General features: G+C 48.7%; 1 protein-coding gene across 1 annotated transcript in view; it reads left to right on the top strand.

The window, feature by feature from the left end:
- Ryr3 (ryanodine receptor 3) overlaps nt 1-25,594 on the top strand; it is a 295,306-nt gene that overhangs the window by 203,037 nt on the left and 66,675 nt on the right. The window contains exons 47-62 of the mRNA XM_090357798.1: nt 1-109; nt 1,520-1,640; nt 2,699-2,868; nt 4,979-5,199; nt 7,049-7,139; nt 8,541-8,681; nt 9,658-9,821; nt 12,430-12,508; nt 15,848-15,937; nt 17,172-17,318; nt 17,521-17,583; nt 19,055-19,130; nt 19,235-19,358; nt 21,138-21,253; nt 22,117-22,184; nt 23,224-23,345. Of these exons, the coding sequence (XP_090213924.1) occupies nt 1-109; nt 1,520-1,640; nt 2,699-2,868; nt 4,979-5,199; nt 7,049-7,139; nt 8,541-8,681; nt 9,658-9,821; nt 12,430-12,508; nt 15,848-15,937; nt 17,172-17,318; nt 17,521-17,583; nt 19,055-19,130; nt 19,235-19,358; nt 21,138-21,253; nt 22,117-22,184; nt 23,224-23,345 (1,902 nt within the window). The remainder of the gene's footprint in view (nt 110-1,519; nt 1,641-2,698; nt 2,869-4,978; nt 5,200-7,048; nt 7,140-8,540; nt 8,682-9,657; nt 9,822-12,429; nt 12,509-15,847; nt 15,938-17,171; nt 17,319-17,520; nt 17,584-19,054; nt 19,131-19,234; nt 19,359-21,137; nt 21,254-22,116; nt 22,185-23,223; nt 23,346-25,594) is intronic.

A 25,594-nucleotide genomic window follows, 5' to 3' on the forward strand; every position in this document is an offset into this window, starting at 1 on the left:
CACAGAGGGTGATGAAGAGGAGGAGGAGATCGTGCACATGGGCAATGCGATCATGTCGTTCTATTCTGCGCTCATAGATCTACTGGGCCGCTGCGCTCCTGAGATGCACGTAAGTGCGGAGAGCAGCTCTGCAAAGCACAGCCACGGCCACGGGAGCTGCCATGACCGTGGCTCCTCCCTCTGGGCCTGGCTCTTCCTCAAGGGCCTTTCTCTGGGTTCCGTCAGCTAAAGTCATAGTCATCCATGGCCAGTGGGTGAGGTGATAGTACATTTTTGTAAGGCAAGACTCCGAGTAGATGCTGCGTGTGTGCTTTCTCCGTGGTGCTAACTGGTTGCATCTTGTACACACGTTATTTCAAAAGCCTCCCAAAATTGTATTTCCATGTGATGGTTAGGGACAGGTGACCTGATTCTCAACTTGGGCCATCCGAAAGCTCTTGGAAGACATGAAAATATTTCACATGGAAAATCCTCCGATGCCCGAGACACTAAGGCACAGGAAAGCAGTCTCCCAGAAGCAGACCTTTTCACACTGCACCTTGGAGTAATCTCTCCGGGAATTCATGTCTGTCAGTCCCCCAGAGTCAAACTTTTCACACTGTACTTCAGAAAATTTAAATGTTGGTAAAAGAAACCAATAGTATTCTGGTTCCTAATGATAAACCAGCTTTACCATCTCCGTGCCTTTAAACAACTAAAGGAAACTTAGAAATAAGCCCAAAAAATGGCAGAGTACGCACACACCCTGCTCTAACCCCCCTTGCATACCCTGCTTGGGAGGGGAGGGGTGATCCAGTCATCACTGACAACCTTCCATCTGGTCTTCCTCAACTCTCCCCGTCCTGTTCCACAGGAGACGGAAGCAGCTGCCAGGGCAGGGGTGTGGGATTGTCTAATTCTCTCTCCCTGGGGCCGTCGAGCACCATATCCCAGCACTTCAGCTGGCACAGCCTGGATCCAGAGCTTCTGAGAGTTCAGTTCTGGAGCAGAACTGGGGGCCCTGCCCCACCTCAGAGCCCACACGCACAGGGCATGTGTGTGCCCACGTGTGGGCCTGCTGCTTCTCATGGGCATGGGGTGGTGTTGGCTGTCCACCTAAGTGAAGTCCAGTGAGGTGCAGGTGCGCTCTGCTACCCGGCCCCAGAGTTACTCAGTGTATTGGGCAATTGATGAGCCATTTCTACACTCACTCTAATGCTAGTGTCCTGGTGTGTGTCCGTGGGGGCTTTCCTACACGGGGGCCTCTGCCTGGATGTCATGCCACACTCACATGACCACTTCAGCTGCAGCAGAGGAATCGTGTGGCCTCCCTCGGCAACATCGCTCCCTTAGCGGTGGTCCTCCTGCAGAATCCAGAGAAAGCTGCTGCTCTTTCCCCGTGGGCACGAGAATCTAGTCATGGAGGGGGCATGGTATGAGCCCTACCCTTAAAGAGAACCAGCTGCTGCCAGGTGGTGGCGCTGGGGTGGAGAGGGGTAGATGTGGAAGCGTGGTCTGTCTCACCTCTCTCCTGCCACAGCTCATCCAAACAGGGAAAGGGGAAGCCATCCGCATCCGCTCCATCCTGCGCTCCCTGGTCCCCACAGAGGACCTGGTGGGGATTGTCAGCATCCCCCTGAAGCTGCCCTCTCTGAACAAAGGTATGCAAGCAGCTGAGACTGTCCTGGCTGGTCCCCGCAGCCTGTCCAGGGCTGAGGGTGGGGGGCGTAACGGGCAGACATTGGCCACAGCCCTGCCTAGGGTCCTACGGGCTTTTCCCCTAGTGCTCTGCTGGCCTCAGTGACTCATCTCTGCAGAGCTCTCCCCCGTGCATTTTGATTCTCACAGCCACCTCCCCCGAGGTAGTGCTTCTGAGACTCATGTTCTGTGGGCGCTTCTGCAGCAGATACTAATGGGTGCTCATGTGAGTAGGGGTGGACCCGGCTGTGTTCACATTGCAGCATCCACACTGGATGATAGGAGGCTCTTTTCTAGCTTGAGGTGCAAACCAAACAGGAGTGAGGAGGGGGTTCTTCCTGTCTTCCTTCTCCAATCAAGCACTTTCTGTTACGTTGTGGGATCTTCCCTTTGTCTTTGGACTTCTGTATTAAAATGTCTGGAATTCTTCTGAGTATCACCTAAATAGTAGTAGAAAGTAGTTTTCAGATACTGAAAGGTGAATTCTTCTGGGGGGGCGTTATTTACCATATCATGGCTATAAACACACCATACTGATAAATGTTCCCTCACATTTTTGGGGGGGAGGTTTATTGAGGTGGGACTTCACAACCCAGGCAGGCCCAGAGTTGATTATGTAACCCAGGCAGGCCTAAGACTCACCATTCCCTGGCCAAGGGCTCCCAAGTGCTGGGGTTGGAGACCTGCGCCGCTGTCAGTGGTCCTCACTGTCTATTGGCATCAACCAGGCAAGCAGTAATTGAGCTTGGATTTCTAGCATCTGCTCATTTCTGTAGTGCAAATCGGCTGCCTTCGTTACCTTTATATATAAGTTAATTCTAAATCAGAATCATTGGTAATGGACATGTTTAATAAGTGATTCATCTTAACAGTTGGCTCTACCTACCCAGTATAAGGTGGTACCAACATTGTTATTTCTAGAATTCATGTTGCTCATTAAAATAAGCATTGGCAGTAAGTTCTGTGTTACCTTTTGACACTATAAATAGAAAAGGGAGAAATTATATCTCCTGTCTTCCAGATGGGTCAGTCAGCGAGCCAGACATGGCAGCCACCTTCTGCCCTGACCACAAAGCACCCATGGTTCTGTTCTTGGACCGTGTCTATGGTGTGGAGGACCAGGCTTTCCTGCTGCACCTTCTGGAGGTTGGCTTCTTACCTGACTTAAGAGCCTCTGCCTCTCTAGACACAGTAAGTTGCCTTCATTATAAGATTAGTAACATTGAACTTCGAAGCACATATTTCTGACACCAAAAGAAGAATCACTTTTGGGGCTACGCACCAGCGACTCATACCTGTTGTCCTAGCTACCTAGGAGGCAGAGATGGAAGGATTGTAATTGCAAGACAATGTAGGCAGAAAAGCCCGTGGAACTCTGTCTGCAGTTACCCAGAAAACGAAACATAATAAATGTCTGAGAAGAGTTAGTCACAGCACCAGCATGAAAGCGACTTGGGGAACTTCACCATGTTTTCTGATCGAACTGTTTGTGTGTTTATATATTACAGAACAAATGCTCTTCCGTCTAGCACTCAGTTTATCACATGTTTGATCAAGAACCATCTGAAACAAACAAAAAACTTGTATATTTAGTTCCCATATCCGTAGGCATTTGTGCGTTCTCATTTAAAAACTTTTAAGCCAGGGCCGGGAGTTTGACCTAGTGGTAGAGTGCTTGCCTAGCATGCACAAAGATCCGGGTTTGATTCCTCGGTACCACATACATAGAAAAAAAGCCAGAAGTGGTGCTGAGGCTCAAGTGGTAGAGCTCTAGCCTTGAGAAAGTCCAAGAACAGTGCTTAGGCCCTGAGCTCAAGCCCAGGACTGACCAAAAAAAAAAAAAAAAAAAAACTTTGAAGCCATTGGAATCAAAGCTCTGTCTTCTTCATTTTTAAGCGCTCTGACAATGAAAGTGAAAAATGTGGAAGATGAGCTATTTTTTCCAATGTGATTACTAATGCTGCTAGATGAGAGACTTGATAATTGATAGGAACACCCAGATCTGTGTACAGTTCAAAGAAAACTGCTTTTCAAATCGTAAGTTATGGAAAATGTGTTACAGATCTAATCGCCATGATAATGATGGGAAATAATAACTTCTCATCTTTGTGAATCACAAGGTTTCTTTTGAACTTCTGCAGTTTTCAAAGATGGTATTTAATCACACTTGGGCTATATTTAGTATCACTGAATGGGTTTCTCTTGAATTCTTCCTGTCTATCTAAATGAACAAAAGAGAACTTTGTGAGGGAAAATTATCTCAGAATTTTAGAGAAGGTCCTAGATTTCTATTGCTTTTCTTTCCACACAGATTGGTGATCCCTTTAGTGGAATATATCCTTGTGTCATCTCTCAGGTTGAACTGCTCACAGTGCTTGCAAATTGATCTGAATTCACTTTCTGTTTGTAAAGCTGTCACCAAACTGGTGACATTAAGGGAACTTTTGACCTATAACCATTTTTTTTAACTTAAAATGTCCAAAAGGGGAACATGTGAGTCTCTGTAACATGAGAAAGGGGAACTGAGACCAGGATAATAACATGGTAGCCTAGCATCTGGATTGGCGTCAAAGATGTGGGATTAAACTGGCCATCAGCTCTCTGTCATAAAGGGACAAGATTCTTGCCAGGTGACAGTGGGTCATGCCTTAATCCTTGCTACTCAGGATGCCAAGATCCAAAGAATTGTGGCTGAAGGTCAATCTGGGAAGAAGATTTCGTCTCCAAAATAACCAGAAAAGATAGGCCAGTAGTTTGGCCTAGTGCTAAAGTGCTTGCCTAGCATGCACGAAGATCCAGGTTCGATTCCTCAGTACCACATACATAGAAACAAACCAGAAGTGGTGCTGTGGCTCAAGTGGTAGAGCTCTAGCCTTGAGAAAGTCCAAGGACAGTGCTCAGGCCCTGAGCTCAAGCCAGGACTGGGTAAAAAAAAATAGTTCCCAAAATAACCAGAAAAGGGTTGGAGCAAAAGCATGGCTTAAGTGGTAGGGTACCAGCTGAGCAGCCAGCTCGGTGGGCACGAGAGCCTCCGGCCACACTTGGCACAGAGGTTCTTCTTTGCAGGGAAACAAATGTTGGCAGGCTCCTTAGGGTTGCATACATCTTTTGCTGTTTGCTTTTTGCTGTTGAGGGTTTTCTCTTAACTTTGTTTTGTTGAATGTCTACCTGCTGTTTCCACGAAGCACAGATATGTGTGACTTCCTGTTGTGCAGCTCAAGAGCTCACGCGAAACAGGGTGAGCTGACTGCTGCTTCTGAGAGACCAGCCAGCCTGTCCTGACCTGCTGCCTGTCCCCTAGGTGTCCCTCAGCACCACAGAGGCAGCGCTGGCCCTGAACAGGTACACGTGCTCCGCTGTGCTCCCGCTCCTCACGAGGTGCGCCCCTCTCTTCGCTGGGACAGAACACCACACCTCTCTCATTGATTCTACGCTGCAGACCATATACAGGCTTTCCAAGGGACGGTCTCTCACCAAAGCACAGAGGGACACCATAGAAGAGTGCTTGCTCGCCATTTGCAAGTAAGTGTTCCTCTCCCAGCGCTGACTGTCCACCTGTCCACGCCAGATCCCTTGCCCACGTCCTCTGAAGATGGGTGACAGGGTCTGAGGAGGCTCCTCAGCCTTCTGTGTATAGCAGCCCTTCCGCAGACTTTTCCTTCACCTCTGCTCCTCTTGGTGCCACCTCCTACTGCAGGGGTGAGGAGGGCTGCTCAGGCCGTAGCCCGTAGACTCACAGCCCAGGAAAGGAGGCCCATCCATGCCTGCAGTATTCCGATTATGAAATAATTGGGAGCCAGGATATTGTTCTACCCTCCAGAAAGAGACCCTGCCCTGAGCTGTGAATCAGAGTGGCCCACCCTCAGACCTCCCAAGACCTGGTGCAGAGGAAAGACATCTTGACACGTGAGGAAGTAGGACATTGCTTCTCACTGCTGTGGTGGGCTATTGGGAATCTATCCCAAGACTGGCATGGTCAAAGGGTGAGGAGCTCTTTCTTCAATAGCACATGTCAGGACTGTGACCTGCTGGTTTTCACTGGTGATTTCCCTCTGCAGTGCGTATCAGTGTCACCTCTTGAGCTGCTAGATAATCCTTAGTTCCCAGGCCAGCCTCCACACACAGCCGTTCTCAGGAATGGAGTCTAGGATTCTGGCTTTGAAAGCTCCCCGTGTAATTTCAATATGCAGCCTAATCTGAACACCACTGCTCTCTGTTCTCTTGGTGAGGAAATTAGTTCACTTCCTCTGTAAAGGCAAGATCCTGGGTACAGTCCTTGTTGAATGTGACCCTTCCCAATTACCTGAGAGGCAAGTTATACATCTGGGCACTAGGGCTGCAAAGAAAAACTCTCAGCAGTCATTCTAGAACGTAAGATTAAAGGCTGCCTTAACAATGAGATCTCACAAGGTCCCTTTCGGAAAAGCCCAAATACGAAGGCTACAAATGTTGGCAAAGATGTGAGAGACCAGAGCCCACACTCACTGTTAAGGGAAATACAAGAGGGTTAGCCACTATAGAAGTTAGTCTAAAAAGGACAGGCACACATCTATCACACTGTCTAGAAATATCCTTGATATTTACGCAAAGGCATTGAAAACTTACATCATACAAAAAGCTACCCACGCATGGATATTTAGATCGGTTTTATTCATAATTAACAAAACGTAGGAGCAAGCTGTCCTTCAGTAGATGACGCAACAAAAAAACCTCAGCAAATCCAGGCACTGGAATTTTATTCACAGCTAAAAAAGAAATAAGCCATCAGGCTGTGGAAAGACAGGAGCGAAGTTCAAATGTGTTTTGCTAAGTAAAAAGAAGCCAATATCGTAGGAACCCAAAGAACACAGCGGAGAGGTAGTTTGGCAAGCAGGGGAAAATTGTGTCCAGGAGACCATTAGGACAATGGATTCCTTCAGATGCCCCTGTGAGGTAGGCATGTCATTACAGACAGAATACACCACTAGGTGGAGACAGACTCCATCTATGCAGCTGGTCAACCTCAGCTTCTGCAGAATGCCAAGGGATTCTTGGTCCTTCGCGATGCTTATAAAGTTATCTACCCCTTCTTTCTTTACATTCTTGGCACATAATCGCCGTTTTAAGTGCACACTGACCCTGGAACCATTTGTGTGGTGATTAGAATTTAACCTCGTGTCCCAGTTTAGTACACCATGCCCCTCTTTCTGTATTTTAACTACATATAGGTTTTAAACTGAATGCTTTCTCATTCACTGTCATTTATCCATGCTTTGTGTCCAAAAACCAATTGGTTGGAGGTTTATCCCTGATGTATGTTTCCTTCATTGTTTCCTTGCTGTCGCGTTGACTTGTTTTTTTTTCCTTCTGTTGTGCCTGCTGCCTGTTGCAGTCACTTGCGGCCCTCCATGTTACAGCAGCTCCTGAGACGTCTGGTATTTGATGTGCCGCAGCTCAATGAATACTGCAAAATGCCTCTAAAGGTAAACATCACACTCGTCACCAAAAGGCAGTGCTCACTCAGGAAGGCAAAGCAGAATCAGCTGCACTACTCTCATTTGCCGTTAGCCAACAGGATCCAGTCCACTGAGTCAACCCCTTCTCAATATCCAAGGTCAAGAGGGGAAATTTCTTACATTACCTGCTCAACTTGTCACTTTTTAACTCTTCATATTTCTTAGTTTAGCAGAGGCTTATTTAAATAAAAAGACCTGGGTTTTATACTTTCCTGCCCTAATTAGGTCATCAGAATATTTCCAAACTTAAAAACCCTTGAGAGCCCTGTAGTTTATCCTTCAAAAGAACTAAAATGTCCTTTTATGCGTTTACTTTTGTAACCCATTTTGATTATCTTCCTTTTTTAGAATGTTTTTTTTTTCTTCACTTGTTTCTGACTTTTCCTTAGTTTGTTATAGCTCCTGGAGCATCTGGGTGGAGCCAGAACCAGCCACCAGCCCAGAGAAACAATGATTTTAGCTTTGTCTACAACCCTGCCCACCTAAAATCCAAGCATTGGCAGATAGCAGTCACACCTGAAAATCCTCCCTAGTGATCTTCACAGGCCTTTTGTGTTCTTAAGAAATAGTTCAAGAACTTAAGGGAGCATTTTATGGGTTAGATGGAGTTCCTAGAGGCCTTTCATTTCAGTCTCCTTGCAGGCAGAAAGTGGTCTACGACCCCCGAGACTCCTGGCTGCTTTTCCTGTCACCCAACAATCTCAGATTAATCACAAAAGGTTGAATGGCTGGCCAGTCTGACTGGCCATCAGCCTCGTGCTGGCTCCTGCGAGGCATTGCTGACACTGCTGGTCTCAGAACATTCGTGTGTATGTGTCCTGGCAGTGGATTTCAGAGGATGTGGCCCCACGCGCTGGGAACCCGTTACCGGTGCACTTACTTCTGCCCTCCACTGGCAAAATGTGGAATTGCTGCCATAGCCTGGGGCCCTAAGAGGTTGGAGAGAGGCTCAGAAGCCAGGATCTGTGATTGAATGCAGAGAAGATCTTCACAGCCACAGTTGCTGCCGGGCCTCCCCAGGGTCCTCCTGCATTACAAGCCGAGGTGTCAAGAGAACCCTCCCCACCCTGCCTGGTTGGCACAGCACACAGTGACCCCTCTTATAGATAGCAGCGGCAGAAGGAATGGTTCCACCACATTTTCTAGTGGCTGCTGGGACCACGAGAATCAGCCAGGCAGCCGCAGCTCAGGCGGGAGCTCATTAGTGCAAGCACAGACCCTTCCCAGTGGGCCCAGCCCGGTGTGTGGAACGTGGGTTTCTCCTCACGATCTCTGCATGCTGTTTTATCTCCCCTGTCGGCTTGCGGCACCGTGGATGTCTGCCACCCTATGCCACCTCACTGGCCCAATCCTGCTCTGCACCTCCAGCTTCTGACGAGCCACTATGAGCAGTGCTGGAAGTATTACTGTCTTCCTTCTGGATGGGGAGGCCACGGGCTGGCGGTGGAAGAGGAGCTGCACCTCACTGAGAAGCTCTTCTGGGGCATCTTTGACTCCCTCTCCCACAAGGTAATCACAGGCAGGGCCCCTTGGCGTCCCAGGGACACAGAGCCACGACTGGGGTCTCCCTAGCTTTGCCACATGCTCAGGACAGCCACAAGCATGCTGCACTAATCCTTACCCAACTCTCTAGGAGAGAAACTGCCTTTGTCATCCATTTAAAAGGGAAAGAGTCAAAATCAAATGACGTGGTATACTCCTAAAGTAACACTTGAGAGCCACCACCAGAGTAAATCACACTATTTCCTGACTTACCTCCCCCCTCCCTTTTTTCTTCTCCTGGATCCTTTGCCAGGCACTAGCCAAGGGGAAGATTCTTGACACCTGCTCTGATGTGCAGTGGAACATTCAGATGGGGGCCACTGGGAGAGGCTGCACAGACACCTGTGAGAGGAGGAGAGGGAGAGGGGACACAGAGCCCCTAATCCCCAACCCTCACAGCCCAGTGACTGAGCCTTAGCTCTGAGACTTTGCTCAGCTTGCAGCGCATTTAGATGCGGGAGGTCAGCAGCTCTAAAGGGTAAAAATGCCTGCTTGTCTTCAAGGATGCATACGGATAGCTTTGTGGGTGATCCTTAAATTCACTTTACCTGTTTGGAATAGGTAAATTGACAGCAGTTCAACCCTGGCTGGGTTCAGGAGAAAGTAGATCGGACAGTGAGCCATTTGCTGCTGATACTGACCCATGACCCACGCCAGCTGTCAGGGCTTGAGATGGTGCCTGCCAGCTCTCTCTGGCCCTGGAGCTTCCTGTGCCTCTCTGGTCACAAGTAGGATCTGTTTTTATAATTGTTCTGACAAATGGGCCTAATGATAACCACATTAACTTAAGATATTCTGAAATATGCTCAAGAAGAAATTAAACCTTACTGAAGGCATTACCATTGTTGTCAGCCTGGCAATATTCACGTTTTACTTTGATACTCAGTGGATAAGTGGATGGTTTCTGCTTTCTCTTGTAAGGTAGGCTCTGTTTTCCTCCCAGAGATACGACCCGGATCTCTTCCGCATGGCCCTCCCGTGTCTCAGTGCCGTGGCCGGGGCTCTGCCTCCAGATTATTTAGACACCCGAATCACAGCCACGCTAGAGAAACAGGTCTCAGTGGATACCGACGGCAACTTTGACCCCAAGCCCATCAACACAATGAAGTAAGTGCAGCCATTCCAAAGCTAGCCATCGCTTTTGTCCGTAGCCAGTGTCTTTCCTTCAGGAAGCTTCCCCTCGTCCCTGTTCACTGCAAGGCACATCAGGCACAAGGGTTATTCCATCTACGTCTGATGGCTTAGACATTCTTCTCGTGTCCAGGCTTTTTGTGGGAGTAGGGTTTGTTCAACCCAGGAAATGGATGCATTTATAAATAAATGTTACCTGAGATATTGTGAGACCCACCCTAACGAATGTGTGCATCTGCGTCTGTATGTGTGTCTGTCTGTCATGGGGCTTGAACTCTCGGTCTGGGCACTGTCCCTGAGCTCTTCAGCTCGAGGCTGGCTCTCTACCACTTGGAGCCACAGCTCCACTTCCAGTTTTCTGGTAGTTAATTGGAAATAAGAATCTCAAGGTCTTTTGTGGCCAGGCTGGCTTTGAACTGAGATCCTCAGACCTCATCCTCCTGCCTCGCTGGGTTGACAGGCGTGAGCCACCAGCACTGGCATGAAGGAGCTTCTTGACACGGTCTTTGCTGCCTGTTAATGCAGCCTGTAGAGACTTTGTGGTGTCACGTGTGAAAACAGCTCCATAGCTGGGCGCTGGTGGCTCACGCCTGTCATCCCAGCTACTCAGGTGGCTGAGATCTGAGGATCAAGGTTCAAAACCAGCCCAGGCGGAAAAGTCCCATGATACTCTTATCACCAATTAACCATTCAAAAAGCAGAAGTAGAGATGTGGCTCAGCTGGGTAGAGCACTACCCGTAAGCACTTTTGCTCAGGGACAGTGCCCAGGACCTGAGTTGATGCTCCACAACTGACCAAAAATAATAATAGTACTAAGAAAACACTCAGCTGAGCTGTTCAAGGCCTCAAATGATGGCCGAACATGGGGGGGGGGGGCCTTATCCAAGAAGTTTGACCTCTTCCTGCCATACAGAGGACACTAGAATGTAGGACTAACTCTACAATCATGCCTTTGAGTTTCTCCACAGTAGCAACCCATCATTCCTCACTGATGTCCCTTTGGCCAGGATGTCTTTATCTTTGAGCAAAATTTCTCAGTGTTGTTTTGTGGCACTTCCCAGCTGTGAACATGTGTCATGGGATAGCCTGTAATCATCTCAAGGTACATGTCAAGTGAGGGCTTCCACACTGCCTCGGAGGGGACAGGGAAGTTGCTCCCATGCAAGCAGCTTGGGGACAGCTGCTGTCAAATGAGAGCCAACCCTTCCCTGGGTCAGGGCGGGGGCAGGAGGGGGGCAGTCAGCTTTGATATACTGCAAGAAAGTCAAGTTCACATTCCATTGGACACAGATTTGAGTGGGGAGATGAGGGGAAGTAGAATTATATCTCCTGTGAGAAAAGGTAAAAAGAGATGAAGAAACTGTAAGCTGGATGAAAAAGAAGGTAGGTGTTGGATTTGGAGAGCTTTGCCCTATCAAAATGTAAGTATGCCCGAGGATACATGGCACGGTAGCTTGGGTGTTTTGTTTTGTCAGTCCTGGGGCTTGATCTCAGGGCATGAGCACTGTCCTTGGCTTTCTCAAGACTAGAGCTCTACCACTTCAGGCACAGCACCATTTCCAGCTTTTTCTATATAAGTGTGAGGTCAAGGGATCAAACCCCAATTCTTTGTGCATGCTAGGCAAGCACTTTACCACTAGGCCAAACTCATGGCCCCTTGGATGTTTTTTTTGTTTGTTTAAAAAAAAAAGGAAATTGAACCTAAGAGTCTGAAAGTTGTATGCTAGTGAAGAATGGTTCCACTGTAGCTTGAAGATTCTGGTTCCTTCAAATATCCCTGAAGGTATCAGCAGCAGACTGTCTCCAAAGCAGAGTGACTGCTGGACACGTAGACGTCCCCTTTCAGTGAGTCACCTCACACAACTCAAGATTCGGACTTGGGGCTGCCCCATCACCCACATGTCCTTGGTGACAATGGCGTCACACTGTCCGCCATATAAAATACCCTGAGATACAAAGTAAAGTGTGGATGCTGTCACCAACAGAAGGGACCAGAGTGCCGGCAGAGAAATGGCAGGTGCTGATGGTAGTTCTAAACCCCAGTCATGAATTACTGAATCCAAAAACCTAGACACTACTGTGAAACATCCGGTCCTTCTGTGTCTCTGCTGCTCCCCGATGGGAGCCACGGGGGCACAGGCCAGTTTCTTAGATGAAGCGAGTCTCGCTACCTGACTGGGGCAGGAGTGTGGACCTGCAAACACAGTGAATGGTTCTGCAGGAGTCAGGAGGGCTCAGAGCAGCTGGAGGGAGGCCTGTGCTTCAGAGACTTGCAGGGACAGCCTGTGAGCAAACACAGGGGTGTCTGCAGGGACAGCCCTGCATGGGACATGGGGGTGTCTGCAGGGACAGCCCTACATGGGACATGGGCGTGTCTGCAGGGACAGCCCTGCATGGGACATGGGCGTGTCTGTCACACAGCCTGGTTTCCCTCCCTGTCACCACATCTAGAGGAGCTTCAGCGCTGAGGTGAGCTGACTGGTCAAACCCAACTTCTCACAGCTGACAGCCCATTCTACCCCTGTTCCACCATGCTGGCTAATATGCCTGCAGAGACTGTGATTCATTTCCCTCTTTTTACAGTTTTTCTTTGCCTGAAAAATTGGAATACATCGTCACCAAGTATGCTGAACATTCACATGATAAATGGGCCTGTGACAAGGTAAGGATTATCATCCAAATGACAATTGTCAGGAGGAAAAAAAACCAGCCAAGAGCATTAAAGGGTCCAATCCTGGAAATCTGCCCAATTTGTCTAAGTGACAGATCTGCCGTGCCAAGAGCATTCATTATTTCCCAGCAGCAATTTCTCAGCGATGGTGGAGGTCAGAAACAGGCAGCAGTTGCTGCTGGTACTGCTTTTATATTCCTCAAGAAAATGAACAGTCCTGGAAGTGTTAACTGCCTCTTAACATTGCATTTCCTGGAGTTTGTGCTGAAACACGTGCTTGTATGTGTTGAACATAAATGCTTGATGAGGGCAAGAGGCCTTGAATTCAGAGTTAGAAAGGAAGGAGATGAGGGTGAAATGTGTGCTGATGGCTGTCCAGGGAGGCTGGCGTTTCTTCCAGAAGGGATGCACAGGTTTCCCCTGTGGTAAACACTTCCAGAACTCCCCTGTATTCCCTGATCCAGAAGCCTGTCCAGCTGGCGTTTAAAATTCCTCACCTCCCCAGGTCAGACTGCTTTGTATGTTGAGTATCTCTGCCAGCCCAAATGCTGGCTGGAAAAGGGGGAAGGCATCCAGGATCCCGTGGATGGTGGGTTCAGGGTGGATGCCCCTGTGCAGCCGCAGCTCCTGGCTTGTAGATGGGCCTTCTCCAGGGGATGAGCACAGGAGCCCACGCCACGCACGGTGCCCCAGCTCAGCCTCTGGGTGGGGCTTGGATCAGCTCTGATCCTCCCATTCCCGCTGGGGGAGATGAGAACAACAGTCTCTGAGCAGTAGGAAGTCTCATGCATCTTGGTTCTAGAGCAGGAATCTTCAAAGCTTGTCTATAAAGGGCCCAATAATAACCCTCGGAGGCTTTGCTCATGTCTGTTGCTCTAGCACAAACGCAGCCATAGACAAAACACTATAAACAGTGGGGGTTGCTGGGCTCTGGTGGCTCCCATCTGCATTCCCAACTACTTGGGAAGTTGAGATCTGAGAATCACATTTCAGAGGCAGCCCAGGCTGGGAAATCCATGAGAATTTTATCTCCAGTTAACCACCAGGAAACCAGAAATGGAACTATGGTGCACAGTGGTAGAGCACTGGCCTTGAGGAAAGGAACTCAGGGACAGCAGCCACTCCTGAGTTCCCACAGCGGACAGAAAAAAATAGTGGGGGGCTAAATTCCAACTATGTCTATTTATGAATAAGTAGGTAATTAACTGAGTTTGGCTCAAAGACCATCATTGGCTGACCTGTGCTTCACTGTGAGGTTTTCTAAGAGTCTTTCATATGAATTAGACAGAAGAGACATCTCTGTGAATCCAACGCAAAGCAACACCTAATCCATGTGTTACTACATTTGTCCCAAGTCTGTCTGGAATGTATAGTTTTATCTGTCCCCAGGCTGTAATTTCAGTCCAAGCCCTCGTGTTTGTTCTCATGCTAGCACTGCTCCTGTCCACAGCCCATTATCTTATTTAAATCCTGCAACAGCTTCTAGTCCTTCTTACCATCGAGCCTAAAATCCTTGTGGAACGTGGTAGGCCCTGCCTAATCTGGGCTCTCTTACACGGATGCCATCTCTGATCTCACCTTTCCCTTTACCCTCTGCCCACCCAGCACCCGCCTTCCCTTCTGCCTTGAGACCTTCTCACCTCCGCACTGCACATGTGCAGCTGCCATTCACCAGCTCGTTCTGCTCGTTCCGGTCCTGGGGTGGTGCTTTCCCATGCCTTTCAGATACAGAGCCACATGCTACCTGGGATAAATGTTATTTCCATTTCCATTACTGGGTATCATCTACAGCTGGTGTGGCTATGTGATTAATAACTCACTCCCTCTGACACCTGACTGCAAACTTCAGGAGGACAAGGACACACTTTCTACTTTTACCAGGAGGGCAGTATTTGTCTGACAAGGAAGTGTTTGTCCCCTGCCACAGCTCTACTTCCGGCTTGTTTTGTTGTTTTTCTGTTTCTGTGATACTGAGGAATGGAACCCAGGGCTTCATGCATGCTAGGCAAGCAGTCTGCCACTAAGCTACATTCCTAGCTCAAGGGCTGCTTCTTGAGAAGGAAATGGAATGAACCAGGCAAGTGAGGCAGGTTGTTCAGATCTGTGGTGGGTGAGATCATACAGAAATTCCCCCAGGGATTGTTTCCTAGAGTGGTGACATTTACAGCCTGTGTGAAAGCAGGGACTGACATGCCAGCAGAAGAGACCAGGAGAGGCTGAGAGAGTTGGGTACCTTTAGGCAACCGCATGGCATGTGGTGTAGGACATGAAAAGAGAGTGAGAGGTAAGCAAGGCCACAGTTTTGGGTCTAGAGGTTATATATAAGAATTGGGTTTTCCATAAGGTCGGCTGACAGAAAATAGCAGATCAGAGCGGCCTGGTGCCCTGCTGGGAGTGATTTTGTGTAACGTCATAGAAAAAGTGAATCTGTGGACAGGTGGGGGGGGGGGGGACTGGAGACAGAATCTGCTTAGGAAGCCCTAAGTGGCCCACGTGAGAGCCCACGGCAGCCAGCACTGAAGGACCAACAAGGATGTTGAAGGGAGAGACGAAGGAGCTGGTTCAGAAGGCGGGGAGAGGAGGAATACTGGAAAGTAGCATCAAAGCTCGAGCGAGGGCTGAGCCCTGGTGGGGAAGCGTTTAAAGAAGGGGCTGCCCGGTTCTCTGAGCATGTGCAGAATCTCCTGCAGGACGTCAAGCAGAGCTCAGGGGAGAGGGGCCGCATCTCTTGATAAGGGAGAGAAACCAGGGAAATCGCAGGTTTAATAAATGAGCAGAGGCAAAAAGTGGAGCAAGAGTAGCTGAGAGTCTCAGGCTATGATGTTTTGCCTGTCATAGACCCAGGGACTCTTACTCAACCTGCATCCACGGTGCCGACATGGACTCTTTAGGGAACCAACTAGTACATGTGTGATGACTTGTGGCTCTGGGAAGCAGGCATTGCTACGATTATGCTCTGCGGTTGGTTGCAGACCAGACAGCTTTGACACAGTAGTCAGTAGTCCAGGGCTCCCATGCTGTTAGCTGAAGTGTGACCCATGGCCTATGGCCCAGTGTTCTCAGTCTTTGAGCAGCATTGTTTTAAGTAGGCCTGAAATGCAAGCAGGAAAGTGAAGAGGACAGCAAGTGAAGCCAGCAAGCAGAAAGGCGTAGAGTTCAGGACACAGGAGGCAGACCACCTGACAGCCTGAGAGGACCAATTAGACATTATCTAAGAGGATTTCCAAGCTCTGTCACAATCCATTATTTTATCAAGAAAACAGAAGCACAGGTTTGGATAGCCGGGTTTGTCGAGTGCCAAGGATATTTGAACTGCGGCTATTTCTACAGAGTCAGAGTGGATGGAAATACGGTATTTCCCTAGATGAAAATGTGAAGACCCACCCACTGATGAGGCCCTTCAAGACACTGACCGAGAAGGTAAAAATCGCCCCGCCTCGTGGTCATGCTCTCTTCTGCCTTGGGGTTGTATTGGAAGCTCAGAGAAGTCCAGCCAGGGGGCAATCTTTCAGACCTCATAGAGACATTGGCTCAGCAGACTGTTGCTGAGCCTGTCTCAGGCAGCAGCCCATTTCCATGAGGATGCCTCATACTCTGTTGTTGGGCTCTGAGAACCAAAAACTAGTGAACAAAAGCTCTGTTTCGCACTTAAGACTAGGCCAAAGTGTACTTAGCGTTCTCGTGCAGCTGAGCTAGGAGGGGGTTTGTTAGATTGTTGGGACTGAGCAGGGAGACCTGGGAAAAACTCAACCACATTGTTTCTCATGCATAGGTGATACCCAAGAGTAGGAAGTCCTCATGGATATATGAACAAGTCTCTTTTTGTAAATAAAGAGGTTTAATTTATCTCAACTATGAGTTCCTGTAAGCACCGTTTGTAAGATTAAGAGGTTAATGATCTCTGTAAGAGATGGCATGTGTGTGTCTGCTTGAATATTGATTATATATGAAACTGCACGTAGATCAAAAGATAATTCAGCCAGTGGCTCATGCTGATAATTCTAACTACTCAGGAGGCTGAGATCCAGAAAACTGTGATTCAAAGCCAGCCTGGGCAGAAAAATCTGCAAGAATCAGTCTCCAGTTCACCAGCAAAATGTCAGGCTAGAGTCATGCTTCAAGTGGCAGAGAGCTTGCTGAGAGCAAGCAAGCTGAAAGCATGAGGCCTCTGAGTTCAAGCCCTGTACATTGCATCAACAGGAAGGAAGGAAGGAAGGAAGGAAGGAAGGAAGGAAGGAAGGAAGGAAGGAAGGAAGGAAGGAAGGAAGGAAATCAATCTATCTAAGAACTTTTTTCTGAGAGCTTTGTGCAGATGCATTTGTGACAGTGTCTCCACTACAGAAGCAGCTGCTGGCATAGGAATCATTCCTACTCTTGCTCCTCTTCATTTTCTAAACGTGGAATGGCACCAATAATGTTGGTGTGTTCTCTCTGAGGCAAAGGACTGCAGGCGCAGGGTCTTGAGAGAGAAGCTACATCAGGAGTACTGACTGTATTTTGCAAGTGAAATGCTGTAGGTGGCATTCTGACGACTGAACGAAAGGTTTAGGCTAACTAGAACCCTGCCTGGCAGGGGACCCAGCTTCCAAGGACAGGGCCAGCAAGAATGCTGGATGGATGTGCTCTGCAAAGCTCCAGCGCAGTCTTCTTCCAGGAGAAGGAGATTTATCGTTGGCCTGCCAGGGAGTCCCTGAAAACCATGCTGGCTGTGGGCTGGACCGTGGAGAGGACCCGAGAGGGAGAGGCTTTGGTTCAACAGCGGGAGAATGAGAAACTTCGAAGTGTTTTGCAGACCAGCCAGGTATGACAGTCACACTCAGACGCCAACAGTGGGCCCGTAGAACTCATAGGCACTCTGGGAAAACTCAGGGGGTGGGGAGGTCACAGGGGGACCACCTCAGATGAATGGTGCAGAGGGAAGGTTGAAGGGACACTGGGAATGTGGTGGAATGGGAAGAGGGGAGATGCTGATAGACCTGGTGACTGCGCCTCTGCTCTCCTAGGGCAGCAGCTACAGCCCTGCTCCCCTCGACCTGTCCAATGTGGTGCTGTCCAGGGAGCTCCAGGTCAGTACCACACTTGCTTTGTGAGCACTTGCAGTGTGGGGCGCATTTCCCTTCCAAGAATTTGAAAGGGGGAAGGGGTGAGGGAAGAATGCTTGGAGCATGTCACCACTGAGATTGAAGCCAGAGGCGGGCCGTGCTGGGCAGGCGCCATGGAGAGACCCTCCACAGGTGGACTGACCACGCGGGCAGGGAAGCCCAGGCCCCGCTTCTAGGGATGCCACTGAGGGTGGTCATGCAGGGAAGGAAGAACAGGCCTGGGTTACCATGTGAGCCTCAAAAGTGAAACAGCTAAGAGAAAGTCTATGAAGCCTGGCCCCTGGGTAGAAGTGTGTGCCTGGCGCTTGTCAGTTTCCAGATCATTAGGACAGCCTATGATGCCATGGTGAATGCCTTTCTTTTCCTGAAATTATCATGAAAACATTCATTCATTAGAGGACCCAGAAATGAAACCAGAATCCCTACATCGCCTTTTCCTCTCCTCCCCTCCCCACACACATTGGTGGCTGTGGCCTTCTGGAGCTTGTGTCACTCTCCTGTCTGAGTTTGTGGGGCCAGAGGAGAAACAATTCCAGATGACCTTGGAGAAAAGTTCTTTTCAAAAGACACCCTTCAGGGCCGGGAGTTTGGCCTAGTGGTAGAGTGCTTGCCTAGCATGCACAAAGACTTGGGTTCGATTTCTCGGTACCCATGCATCGAAAAAAGCTGGAAGTGGTGCTGAGGCTCAAGGGGTAGAGCTCTAGCCTTGAGAAAGTCCAAGGACAGTGCTCAGGCCCTGAGTTCAAGCCCCATGACTGGCAATTAAAAAAGAAAAGAAAGACACTCTTTGTTCTAGGTCACTGCTACATAAGCCTTATTTTTTTTTTTCCAGTCCTGGGCTTGAGCTCAGGGTCTGAGCACTGTCCTTGGACTTTCTCAAGGCTAGAGCTCTACCACTTGAGCCTCAGCACCACTTCTGGCTTTTTTCTATGTATATGGTACCGAGGAATCAAACCTGGGTCTTCATGCATGCTAGGCAAGCACTTTAACCACTAGGCCAAACTCCCGGCCCCTACATAAGCCTTATAAAGATTCTATCCATGGAGAAATTGTATTTATAGAAAATTGCTGCCACGATGTGATGGGTATTCTAGTTTAAAGCTTGGGGGATTTGAGACATTTGCTTGACCTTTCGTCTCGGGTCTCGGGTGTCCTGAGCACCAGTGGAGATGAAGCGCCTCAGGTGTCTTCTCAGGAATGCCTCGGGTGCAGGGGAGAGGTCTCTTGGGAAGATGAAATGAGACCCCTTTGCTGTGTGTGCAGAAAATGCACAGCGAGTGAGTACACGAGCACAGGCTGGCGAGCCATGGGTGGGCTTCAGCCGCAGGCTGGTGGCGTATGGTGGAACTCTGTCCCTATGGCAATAGCCTGGCAGATGGGAAGTGGTTTTTTCTTGCTGGCTTCTCTTTAACTGTCTCTCCTTGGTGGGACTCAGGGGATGGTGGAGGTGGTGGCTGAGAACTATCACAATATCTGGGCCAAGAAGAAGAAGTCTGAGCTGGAGAGCAAAGGTGAGCTGGACTCCTGGCACCCCTCAGGGTCAGGGTGCTGGGGCGCTATGTTCTCCCGGAAGTGCAGGGCGAGAGATAACATTGCCCACTTTTGCCAACTCCAGGCGGTGGCAGCCACCCTCTTTTGGTACCATATGACACCTTGACAGCCAAGGAGAAGTTCAGGGACCGAGAGAAGGCACAGGACCTGTTTAAATTCCTCCAAGTTAATGGCATTATCGTTTCTAGGTAAGTCCTCTGCCTTCCTGCAGTGAGTGGACTGGAGCCGCGAGGGGAGTGTGGGCCCTCCGACCCTGAGACTTACCACCTGCCTTCAAGACCCCTCAGACCCTTTGGAAAATTCACAGTGAACACATGCATTCCTAATTACAATGCTATAGGCCAAGCCTTTTTCTTTGCACACAGCTCTAGCAAACCACATTCAGAACACATCCTCAGCGCTTTGGCCTTCCTTCAGAGCAGTAAGAATTTGAGGCCCAAGTGAAAGTAAGCTTGTTGTTAGAGATATCTATAGAGATATCTCTCCTTTGCATGTTCACTCATCCCTAATTCTAACAATATGTGCTTGGAAGTTTGCAACTTGAAGTCCTTGCAAAATTAATAGGTTGTTTTATATGGTGGTTTTTGTTTTGTTTTGTTTTTTAAATCAAGCTACATAGTAACAAGAGCAAATGCACCATGCACAGAAACTGTCTCTAGACAAGAGAATTGAGTCTTAGGGAGATCAAATTCCATTGGGGAGGGCCAAACCTCTATCTCAAAGGGTATAAGTCAAAGCGATCAGGATGAGCGTCTGGGTGAGGACAGGCTCAGCTGCTTTCCTGGCATCATGCCTGCTGATTCTTCTGGGGGCTGAAAACAAGCTATAGCAGACCAGTCCTTCTTCCTCTGTCCAACCTGCTGTTTCTCCCTTTCGTTTCCTACAAAATATTTACCAGAGATTGTCAAAAGCTAAAAGCCAAGATTTCCATCAAGTGACATGGAAAAGGATTTGAGCTTATGTGCCCATTGTCCAGCCAGAAAGTCTTATAAAATAAGGAGCTGGCTCCCGGGAAGGAAAAAAGATTCCCAACCTCCTTTTCCTCCTTTTCTTAACACTGAGATGAGTGTGCAAGGTGGTTTGCTGATGTATTGCCTGCTCACAAGGATGAAAAAATTCCTGTAACTCTAAAATGAAGCTAAGGAAATTGGGAAAATGGGGGAACAAGAATTGAACCCAGCAGACATATCCTGAGTGGTTAGTGCCACGTAAAAGACCCCGTGAGCTGTGGGGGTGAGGGAGGCCAGTCACTGGGCCCCTCTGTCTTCACCCCCCCCCCCAGATGACAGCCTACTCTTTAGAATTGCTTGAGATGAAAGCTTCTCTCCCAACCCAAGCAAACCTTTAGGAAACCTCGATGGTTCTGTTTTGATAATGTACCCTCAGAGCCGCTTCTCACCCTGTTCTTCACCACCAGGCTGGCACGGCCTGCTGAGGGGCTGCTGCTTCCTCGCAGTCAATTTTAAACGCAGCAGAACTAGTCTGCCAGAATGTAAGTCACACGTGCCCCTCCCACTTGGAACTTGCAGCAGCCTCCATCTCAGCAGAATTGAAGCACTAAGACTGGCTGCCATCTTCTTCAACCCAGCAGCGTGCTTCTGCTCAGGAGCTCCTGTTGCCTGGCCTTTCTGTAGCTGTCCTCATGATTCACCTCCCACCCCTCTGGACTTCTACTCCCACCTAGCTACACTATTTTATGCCACTGTCTGCAAACCTTTGCTCCTCCACTCCTGGACCTTCTCATCCTACTTTTTTTCTTTTAACATAAACTTCTGTCACCCACATAGTTTATATTTTAGATCTCTTTACAGCTAGCATATAAGTTCCACAAAAGTAGATAAATCTGCTTCATTCTCTGACAATCTCCTGCTCACTGTTGTGGGAATGGTGAAGATTTTCCAGTAAGGGAAATTAATTCAACACAGGTTGAATTCCCATACCATGATTATCTCTTTCTTCCAACCCAGAGGGATAAAGGATATGGGGATGGATGCCTCCTCTATGGAAAAGAGATTTGCCTACAAGTTTTTGAAGAAGATCCTGAAGTATGTTGACTCTGCTCAGGAGTTTATTGCCCACTTGGGTAAGTATCACCGTGAAGTGTCACAAAGGACTTCTCTATTCCCTTGCCAGAGAATAATCCTTTCATGTGACTGCTGTTCACGGTTCTTCAGACATGTAACGTCAGGGGGAACTGAGGCTAAGATAGGCTTCCCCATTAAAAGTATCAGTTTGAAGCCAGGCGTGGTGGCTCACACCTATAATCCCAGCTACTCAGGACACTGAGATGTGAGAGATCTGAGGATCATGGTTCAAAGCCAGCCTGGAGAATAAAGACCATGAGACTCTTATCTCCCATTCATCACTTGAAAACCGGACGTGGGGCTGAGGCTCCAGGGCAGGGCGGTAGCCTGGAGCTAAGGAGCTCAGGGACAGCGCCCAGGCCCAGAGCTCAGGACCCAGGCCCCCCCCCACCCCCCACAAATATCAATTTGACCTCATGCTTGTCATCACAGCCACTTGAGAATCTGCTATCCAAGGACTACAGTTCCAGTCCCGCTCAGACAGGAAGGTCCACAAGGCTCCAGTTCCGCTGAAGAGCCTGCGTGTGGTGACTAACACTTGTTGTCCCTGCTGCAAGTGTAAAATGCATGGACCACGGTCCAGGCCTGGACCTAGACAGAAAGTACGAAGACCCTGCCTCAAAAGAACCAGTGCAAAACAGAGCTGAAGGATAGTGCAGTGGCTGAGCATTTGCCTAGCAGGTTCAAAGGACCTGCGTTCAGACTCCCGGCTGCCATACACAGAGAAATTAGTTTGCTTCCTTGGCTTCTCTACTGGATATGGTGGGGCCTTTTGTCATTTTTCAATGCGACCCACTCTAATAACATGATTGTTGTTTTACTCAGTGACTGTAGACAGCTCTCTCTTTCGCTCTTTCTCTAGAAGCCATTGTGAGCAGTGGAAAAACCGAAAAATCTCCCCATGACCAGGAGATCAAATTCTTTGCCAAAGTAAGTTATTATCAAATTGCTTCTTTTTTTTTTTTTTTCCAAGTCTTGGGTCTTGAGCTCAGGGCCTGGGCGCTGTCCTTGGGCCTTCTTTAGGCTGGTGCTCTGCCACTTGAGCCACAGCACCACTTCTGGCTTTTTCTGCATGTGTGGTACTGAGGAATCGAACTCCCGGCTTCGTGCATGTTAGGCCACCTTCCCAGCCTCAAGTTACTTCTTTCTTAGGATTTCAACCACTTAGCATATAGGTTAAATGGATCCATCAAAGATGGATAACTTCAGTGAGATGAGGTGAGGCAGAGCAGGAGGTGAAAGGAAGCAGGCAGCCCGTTCAACACAGTCCTGACACCCAGGGCCCCAGGACCTTCTCCTTTGTTTCTTCTGCCATCTCCAGAGGTACGACTCAAGTCAGTTGGTCCAGCAGGCTCACCAGCACCAATCTGTGGAGACAGAAGAAGAAGGGAGGGCACACCTCCGCTTTTGTGAGGCTCTCAACCATGGTCTAGAACTTAGTCTTTTAGCTTAACCTCGCCATACAGAAAAGTGGCTAATGCATTCTCTAACAAGGTAGCTCTCTGCCAAGACAAAATACTGTTAAGAGGAAAAAGAGAGTGAATTTGGGCCCGGGGAGCCGTGTCTTCTCTAGAGCCCAGCTCAGGAGAGCAACCGCATGAACAGCCGGGCTAGCTTTGCTCTCTGGAAAGCGGCGACAAATGCCAGCGGGTGGTGGTGTTGGCTGGGCCCAGGTACACCCGTTGATGTCACAGCCAGGAAGCCTCATGTGAGTGCCGCTTTCCCCTGGCCCGTTCCACTCAGGGTCATGTGAATATTGTATGACCCTCCATGGACCTCTCCCCACATACCCCTCGGGCCTTTGGCTTAAGACACAGAGGAGAAATCATGGCACCAGGGCCCAAAAGAGTAGTTTCCTGAAGCTCTAGGACCAGCGAGGAGAGGTGGGCTCACTGAGAAAGAGCCTGTCAAGGGAACCACCAGGGAGGTCTGGGCCTGACTCCCTACAAGATGTCGGTTCGTCTTCCAGGTCCTCCTCCCCCTGGTAGACCAGTACTTCACCAACCACCGCCTCTACTTCTTGTCATCTCCACTGAAGCCCCTTAGCAGCAGCGGATATGCCTCCCACAAGGAGAAAGAAATGGTGGCCAGGTGAGTCTACGAAGTATGAGGTTCCAGGATTGGTCAGCCTCGGGCTACCACAACCAACGGTCAGGGGTGATTCATGCTGGAAGGCCTACATTGTGCACAGCTCTATAGAGTTTCCCCACCCACGAGTGGAAGACCACTGCCCTGGACTCTGTTGGGCCAGCCCTGTGCAGTGGCAGGGAGCACAGAGAAGCATGCTGCTCATCTGGTGGGCAGTAGGCAGAAGGGAAAGTGCTAATTTCCCCCAGGCCTTCTTTAAGAGCACACCCTTCTCGATCTGATGACCTCCCCCTAACTGCCCCCAACAGCACACCACATAGGCTTTGGGGGAACGTGTATCCAAACTATAGGTGCTGCTGTGGTTCATTTGAGATGACAGGGGGTGGGTGTTCTGGAAAAATGAAGCACAGTAGCCTGATGATTGGCAGCTAGGAGACTTAGCTGTCATCCTGATCTTTGAAGGAAATTAAGGTCCTGTCTGTCAGTGTTATTTCAGAAGGTGCACTGTAGGGCGTCAGTCAGGCTTGGAAAAGATTTCCATGCCCAGGTCAGTCTCTGTCGTGAGAATACATTCAGGAGAGGTGAACACCATCCTGAGGCTTAGGGAGAGAACACGCAGTATTGAGAAGAGACAGGTAGCTCCTGCTCCTCATGCCCTCCTGTTAAATTCATGGTAACAAAAAGGGTATTTATTTGCTTTTTCTTGTGGAACTAGGCTTAGTGCTGGATAGGCAAGTTACCACCACTGGAGCCACCTCCCAGGGCTTGCAGCTTTTGAGATTTTTCTCAGATGGGGTCTTGTGGTTTTGCCTAGGCTGGACTCAGACCAAGCTTCACCTACTTATTCCTGAGTAACTGAGACTCTAGGTATATGGCACCACTCCCAGCCTGTTTTTGAGACAAAGTCCTACTGACTTTTTGTCCAGGCTTTCCTCAAACTTTATTTTCTTATTTCTGCCTCCCAAGTAGTTTAGGAGAAATTAGAATTGTAAAAGTCAGATCTTACAAGTCATGATATGGATGACCTGAGATTTGAAGTCCAGAGAGATATAATTCAGTTTACATTCCTAACCAGAGAAGATGTTTACTTCAAAAATGTCAGCCTTCTGACTCAGCCCAGCCGGCACAATGTGAAGATATATTCAGGTCAGATAGATGTGAGTGAAAGCTCTACGGTCAAGCCAGTGGGTTAATTTCCACCATGCCCCAATCTGAGCCTCATCAATAAAAGATAAAGAGAAGAGGATTTTAATGAAAGCCTCTGAACTCTTCCCCTGGCCTCAGCCTTTAAATATCACATCTTTGGAAAGATATGCAAATTTAGGTTTTAAGTAACATTTATTAAACATTCTGCATGACACTGAGCTTGACTTATTTCCTTTCTTTTTTCATTTTCTTTCTCTCTTTCTTTTTTGTGGGTCATGGGGCTTGAACTCTGGGCCTGGGCACTATTCCTGAGCTCTTCAGCTCAAGGCTACTGCCCTACCCCTTGAGCCACAGCCCTGCTTCCAGTTTTCCAGTGGTTAATTGGAGATGAGTCTGTTCTTTAGTGCCCAGGCTAGCTTTGAACCTTAATCCTCAGATCTCAGCCTCCTGAATATCTAGGATTACATGTGTGAGCCACTGTGTCTGGCCTGAACTCATTTTTAAAGAGACAGTTTATTCTGATTTAGCTTATGTTCACTGAATGTCTTCACTGAATATTCATCTTGCCTAGAGTTTTTTCGTATGTGAGAATTACTTCCCGTTTGGAGAAGCCTTATAATGAAACCTGCGTTGTTTTAAATTCCCAATACCACCTCCATGTTACTATATCTATTGTGCAAAGAAGAAACTGAGATCCAGCCAGGTTTACCTCAGTGCACCTCACACGTAACCCAGCTGCTAAGTCAGGACAAGAATGAAAGCCGAGTCATGTTTATCAGCAGTACATGCCATTTGTCCTATGCTATAACCACTTGTTCCCGCTGAAGACAGAAGCCCTGTGCTGTGAGTTCAAAATGCACACAGTCTCGGGTATTGGTCAGAGTAGTCTTAACACTTTCAGAATGCGCTGGTGTGTTTTGTGAGAAGGTAGGGGAAGGAAGAGCAGGGTGAGGTACTCAGATAATCCAGCAGAGGGCAGAGTGTCTGTTTCCTTCATCTGTTGTTCTTAGACTGTTAATTCATGGAAATGTAACATTTGTTCAACCGGGCACCATTTGTTAAAGCTGAAATACAACCTAGACATCGTAAGCCTTGCAAATGGCTCT

Source organism: Megascapheus bottae, chromosome 25, assembly GCF_031878675.1.
Source record: "Megascapheus bottae isolate mThoBot1 chromosome 25, mThoBot2.hap1, whole genome shotgun sequence".
In the NCBI taxonomy this organism is placed as follows: Eukaryota; Metazoa; Chordata; class Mammalia; order Rodentia; family Geomyidae; genus Megascapheus; species Megascapheus bottae.